The sequence below is a fragment of the Dendrobium catenatum genome, unplaced genomic scaffold, assembly GCF_001605985.2.
Source record: "Dendrobium catenatum unplaced genomic scaffold, ASM160598v2 fragScaff_scaffold_1021, whole genome shotgun sequence".
NCBI classification, from domain to species: Eukaryota; Viridiplantae; Streptophyta; class Magnoliopsida; order Asparagales; family Orchidaceae; genus Dendrobium; species Dendrobium catenatum.
Genome location: NW_021319483.1, coordinates 3,415,169 through 3,422,077, shown reverse-complemented (window position 1 = coordinate 3,422,077; position 6,909 = coordinate 3,415,169). Strand labels below are relative to the sequence as shown.

The window sequence follows — 6,909 nt, the reverse complement described above, 5'->3', positions numbered from 1 at the left end:
TTTATCCTATACAGATCAATCAGTCTCCAGCTAACGTCAGTAAATAATCTATCTTTACTTGTTTTCCCTCACACATACCTTATTATCACAGTACTATAGCAGTAATAGCGACCAGCTATTACTCAATCACATACACACATTCATTTTCAATGCATTGTAATAAAGAAAATATAATTGAGCTTAATTCAGAAAGTGTCAAAATATCCTGACAGTAGGCAACAAAAATTATACTGAGCAAAAATTCAAATTTTTAGAAATTAACCAAATTAGTATAGATTGTGTTAAACATTATTCTGAAACTTTAAATGAATTGAAACATTATTTTTAGATGTTAAAATAAATTTGAGAGTATGCAAAAATTGTTGTTTTTTAAAAATAATCTAACAAAAAATTTCAAATAAATACTCAAAATTTTTATAATCTCGATCTCTATAATATATAAAAATTATGCGGTAAAAGTTTTATAAATACAAAATTATCCTCATTTTTCAATAACAAAAATACAAATTTGATAGAAAAAATACAAAAACAAAAATTATTGAAATCAAAAATAGGTTAAAGGTTCCTTACAACGAGACGAGCAAATCTTCCAACAAAAACAACTGTCAAATATCACTTCGTGACCTTCAAACCTAGGTTTCTCTTTCCTTTCTATTTTTGTTTTCAATTTCTCTATTAGTCAAATGAATAGGAATAAAAAGCTTTTAATAGATTTTGTTAGTGATTAGAGATATTTATAATAAACTAATAATAAAATATTAATGTAATAACATAATTTAATTAATTTTTTAATATCAAATTCATATAAATTCTTTTGGGGTTTTAAAAATTATAAAAAAATATATTCATAAGATAGCTCAATTTATTTGAAAAATATTGATAATATTATTTTACAAAATGGATACCTAGCGGTCCCAAAATACCCCCCACTTGTACCGACAGGTATCAAGTTCTTAAAGATTTTCACCAATGCCCAAAAATTATGAAAAATTTGGTATAAGTAAAATACAATAATATCTACCTTATGACCAAGAAGGTTTATGATTTTAACTTATAATAACTTCTTAAAAAATTATTTTTCTGGGTCAAAATATGGGCGATTACAGTGCGGTCCCTCACTTACCAGTAACCCCACAGTCCCGACCGCACCGCCGCCCAGGCTCAACGCTAGCCTGTTGCTCATACTTGCAGGTTAGCAAGTCGGGTCGGGTCAACCTAGTAACCTAGTCAATCAAGTCAAGCCAACCTAGTAACCTAGAAGGTTGGGTCAATGTCTGAATTTTTGACTCATTTGTCTAATCAGGTCGGGTTCGGTTGGATCAATTGAAGGAGGGTCAGTTTCAGGTTGCACCCGAACCCAACCCGAAAACCCATTTTGGCACCCCTATTTCTAACATCTGTTTAGTCTTCAAAATAATATTGAAAAGTTTTGTAAGCTAAGAAATTCCTTCATCTCAATGCATTTCCACACTTCTATTTAAATATCATCAAGTTTGATTACTAAAGTTAATCTTATTCTCATAATCTTCATTAAAAATCTTATTGAAATATCTCATCCACTTATGTTAAATATCATCTTCTAATAATTTTTTTTATCTTCATCCTTAATATACTTCATGTGAATTAAATCTGTATTTCTCTTACTCTTTATTTAGCTAACTTCTACAAACATATTTCACCTTCCTTAATATCTAATCAATTATATAAATCATTAAATATTCAATTCTTTATATCGCATAATTATTTCTTAAATTTCTTACATGACCATTTATATCTTTTCCAATTTTTCAAGCTTTTATATTCAAACCCACTTTTATAACAAAGTTTCTTATTTTTTACATTTTTTTAACATTTTGATTCTACTACCAATCATTTTTATTATTAGAAAATCTTCCTTTTGATTTCACATCAGTTGGATGGTTGAAGTGGAGGAATGCATCGGGCTTGTTATGTGATAGAAATGTACCCCTCAAACTTAAGGGAAAATTCTATAAGATGATAGTGAGGCCTGCAATTCTTTATGGTGCTGAATGTTGGCCATTAAAAGAGAAGCATAATACTAAGTTGAGTGTGGCAGAGAGGAGGATGCTCAGGTGGATGAGGGGCTTTACCCTTAGAGATAGGATACGAAATGAGCATATACGTGAAAAGATTGGAGTAGCTCCAGTAGAAGATAAGATTAGAGAGAGTCGCCTTAGATGGTTTGGTCACATAAAAAAGCGGCCTTCCGATGATCCGGTTAGGAGAGTAGAGGTATTAGATTTGACTTGTGTTAAGAAAGGTACGGGTAGACCTAAAAAGACTTGGTTAGAAAATATTAGGAATGACCTTTCTTCATTAGATTTAAATGAGAATTTGATTTTAATAGGACACAATGGAGAAAAAGGATTCATGTAACCGACCCCACGTAGTGGGATAAAGGCTTGATGTAGTGACCTTTCCTACTTGAGGAGCATAAGCACGTTGTTGTTGTTGTTGTTGTATTTCACATCATTTGCAACATTATAAATATCATTAATTTTTTCACATAATATTAACTTTCTCATGTATAGTCAAATTATTAAAATGTTGAATCTTATTCTCAAAAATATTTTTATTAGTATTATTTAAATGCCCCAATCTAATTTTAAGACAACATTTAACTTCATTTTCATATTTCACTCTTTTATCTTAAAGTCTAAAATTAATAAGCAATGTTAGGTACATAAACTTTCACTCATAATAACTTTATAATCTTTGCAATTTAAATGGTATATTTTTCTTATAAGAAAATAATCAATTTGAGTTTTATTATATTTATTTCTTACAAGTGATGAGGTGCTCCTCTTTTTTTCTTAAATAAAATATTATCAATTACAAAATCATAAATTAGAGCAAAATCTAATATGGTCTTATCAACTTCATTAGTCACTCCAAACTCATAGCCACCATAAATGCTCTTAAAATTTTCTACTTCCCTACCAACATGTCTATTTGAATCTCCTCCAATAAAAATTATTTCTTCAAGAGATATATTTTGTATTAATTCTTCTAGGTCATTCTAAAATTTTAATTTTGAGCATATATTTAAACCTACTTGAGCATAAGCACTTATAATGCTAATAATATTGCATCAATTATAATATTTAAGTGATAATTCTATCTTCAATTCTATTAATTTCTATAACATTATCCTTCAAACTTATCTGTAATCACAAATACACTATTTCTAGCACAACTTATAACCAAATATCATAGTTTAAATTCTAAACTATCAATCTCCTTAGTCTTATCTCTAACTCATTTACTTTTCTAAATGCATAGAATATTTATCTTCCAATAAATCATAATATTAATTATTTCTATTAATTTTCCTATAAAAGAATCTATATTTAAAGTTGTTATCCTAATCCTAGTTTTATGGACAGCTTTTCTGTCCATGATATGAAAACCCTTGCTTATTTAAAACTATACCCAGGCATCGCTGCAGTAGCCATTGCGCACTTCTCACTTTATGCAAGTCATAAACACATCACTTCTAGAGAATGCCTTAACATTAATACAAAATATATTAAAAGATTCATGTCATGATTATTTGACAAACTTTATGTTGACTATCGACTACTTAACGCAACCCTCTACTTTTCTCATTCAGGCTTGAAACCTGACATTCTAGCAATAATAGTGCTACATGAGTTACTATGAGTAAATAAAATTAATTTCAAATATAATAATAATAATTAAAGTAGTTAATAATATACTCCTAGCAATAAAGGATCCCCTTAAATAATACAACAACATCAAGCATTTATACCACTGTGTAGGGTCGACTGCATGAATCTTTTTCTCCATTGTATCCTATTAAGAGTAAATTTTCATTTAAATCTAATAAAAATGTCTTTTCTAATACTTTCTAGCTAAATCTTTTTAAGTATACCTCTATATTTCTTAGCATAAGTCATATCTAATACAACTACTGATGCGGTGCATACCAAGTTGGGAGCTACCAGAAACCTCTTTGGACCTGCTGACACCTGTTTGGGAGCTGCCAGATGAGTTCTACCTATTTCGTAAATTTAGCTTTTATTATTATTAGTTATTTCATTTGCTGCATAGTTAGTTAGTGGGCGTGTGCTCCACTACTCTTTTTACTTCAATTAGTTATGCTGCCATAGTAAACCTTTTTCTACCTTTATTCCGTTTAAGAGTAAGGCTGGGTTGAGTTAAAAGGACCTTAGCCGATGCTGTTACATATAGAAAAACTAATAGAATTTCGATCACTGTTTCATTGCATCTGTGCAAACCCTCTTTTCCTCTGTTCTTTTGCTCTTGCAGGTGTTCTTGGAGACTTGAGGAGAAGCTCCGGCATCATTCTGGTATCAGAGCGAGGATGGCAGAAGGAAGCAACCGGGTGGCCGCCTGTGAAGAACGCAGCCTAGATGGCCTGTGGGCCGAACATAATAATCTCGTTAGGAGAACGGAAGAAATTTCGGCGGATATGCACCATCTCTTTGGGGAATTAGGCCGGGAGTTAAGGTTGATCAATGCTCGTCTCGACAGGAACCAAGCCGCTCGTACACCCGGACCGGTGAATTTGCCGGCGACGAGACGTGGGTTCGTGGCAGGTCGAGATTGTCAACGTAATACGCGGGTTTTGGAATCGACAGATTCCGAAGAGGAGATAAATCTTGGGCGATCAGTGGAGCAGTCGGATTCGGAAGGCGAGATCATTCCGAATCGGAGACGCCGTCAAACCGACAGAGACAGGACTCACGGTGATTTTCGAATCAAATTAGACATACCATTTTTTGATGGTGGATTGCATATCGAGGATTATCTCGATTGGGAAAGGTCGGTTGAATCGTTTTTCGAGTATATGGAAGTTGAGCCGGAACGACAGGTGAAGTATGTCGCCTGCAGATTAAGGGGCGGCATGAGTGCGTGGTGGCAACAAGTAGTTCAATCCCGGAGACGTGAAGGAAGAGGAGCTGTCCGGAGCTGGGTTCGTATGAAACAAATGCTTCGCGGGCATTTTTTACCGACAGATTAGGAGCTGATGTTGTATATTCAGTATCAGCATTGTTCACAAGGCAGCAAGACGGTGAACGAGTATACAGAGGAGTTTTATCAGTTAAGTGCCCGAAACAATCTTCAAGAATCTGAAAATCAACTGGTTGCAAGATATATTGGTGGGTTGAAGGAATCCATTCAGGAGAGACTCGAACTCAATTCGGTTTGGTCTCTTTCACAAGCGGTAAACTATGCTCTCAAAATTGAGATACAATCCAAAAGGCACACTCAAAACCGGCCGAACCGAAGGAATTGGAATCCTCCAGCTGAAGCTAACAGAAACGCAACACCACACCCGACTCAAATCAGTAAGCCAATGCCAAGCTCAGTATCCTCCGGACAACCAGCAACGCCGGGACAGAAGCAGTTTGAGAGGGGCAATCTGAAAGGCAAAGCACCCATGAAAGAAAACCCATATGCTAAACCTGGCAATTTCAAATGTTTCTGTTGTTTTCAGCCGGGCCACAAGTCTAATGAATGCCCCACCCGTGCGCAATTGCAGTTGCTAGAAGGTGAAATGATGAAGAAGAAGGTAATGAATCTGAGACAGCTGAAGAACTAACGGAAGATGTAGCTGGAGATGAAGGAGAACCGCTGTTATGCGTCCTTCAACATCTGCTTTTGGCACCCCGACGACCAGCTAAGACTCAGAGGAATGCTCTTTTCAAATCTAAATGCACTATCAAGGGTAAGGTGTGTGATGTGCTAATTGATAGTGGATGCACGGAGAATGTTGTTTCTCGTGGTGTTGTGCAATCTTTACAATTAAAAAACACAAAGAGCCCGAACCCTTATAGAATAAGTTGGGTAAAGAAGGGTATAGAAATGTTGGTAACTAACATGTGCAAAGTTCCTTTCTCCATCGGCAAGCACTATGCTAGTGAAGTCTTGTGCGACGTCATAGATATGGACGTGTGCCATTTGATTTTGGGGCGACCTTGGCAATATGATGTGGGAGCGATTTTTGATGGTCGAGCTAATACATATTCCTTTGAATGGAAAGGCAAAAGGTTACGGTTGCTGCCCCGGGTGCCAGATCAAGATGCCAACAATGTTAATTCTAAAGCTTCACTTGTGGCCGTTTCAGGAAAATCTCTGCTTAATGAATGGAAAGATTCATCATGTATCATGGCCTTGTTGGTTAAAGAACAAACCAGCAGCCCAGAAGCTCATTCCTTGCCTGAAGCGGTGAAATCCTTGTTACAGCAATTCGCAGATGTTGCTCCGCCAGAACTGCCTGTGGGTCTTCCCCCATTGAGAGCCATCCAGCATCAAATTGAATTAGTGCCTGGAGCAAATCTGCCAAATCTACCTCATTATAAGTTGAGTTCGAATGAGCACAACGTGCTGCAGCAAATTGTCGATGAGATGCTGGATAAACAGTTGATCCAACCCAGCCTTAATTCGTGCGCCGTACCAGCACTGTTAGTACCCAAGAAAGACGGCAGTTGGAGGATATGTATGGATAGCCGTTCCATAAACAAGATCACAGTCAAATTCCGTTTTCCCATGCCGAGGATGGAAGACATGCTAGACAATTTGTCCGGGGCTCAAGTGTTTTCTAAACTTGATTTGCGGATATCACCAAATCAGAGTGCGACCTGGTGATGAATGGAAGACCGCTTTCAAGACTCGTCAAGGCCTATATGAATGGAGAGTAATGCCATTCGGTTTGTGTAATGCGCCGGCAACCTTCATGTGTTTAATGAACGAAGTGTTAAAACCGGTTTTAAATCGCTGCTGTGTAGTGTATTTCGATGACATATTAGTATTCAGCTACAACATGGAAGATCACATTAAACACTTGACAGCCATTTTTGAAATCCTGAGACAAAATAAATTATATCTCAATTTACCCAA

General features: G+C 35.7%; 1 protein-coding gene across 1 annotated transcript; it reads left to right on the top strand.

Moving 5' to 3' along the window:
- The first annotated feature begins 4,220 nt into the window (after positions 1 to 4,220).
- LOC114580414 lies at positions 4,221 to 6,657 on the top strand. Its single transcript, XM_028697909.1, has 4 exons — positions 4,221 to 4,225; positions 4,315 to 4,981; positions 5,051 to 5,581; positions 5,737 to 6,657. The coding sequence occupies exons 1-4, from the start codon at positions 4,221 to 4,223 to the stop codon at positions 6,655 to 6,657; spliced, it is 2,124 nt and encodes a 707-aa protein (XP_028553742.1).
- Positions 6,658 to 6,909: the final 252 nt, after the last annotated feature.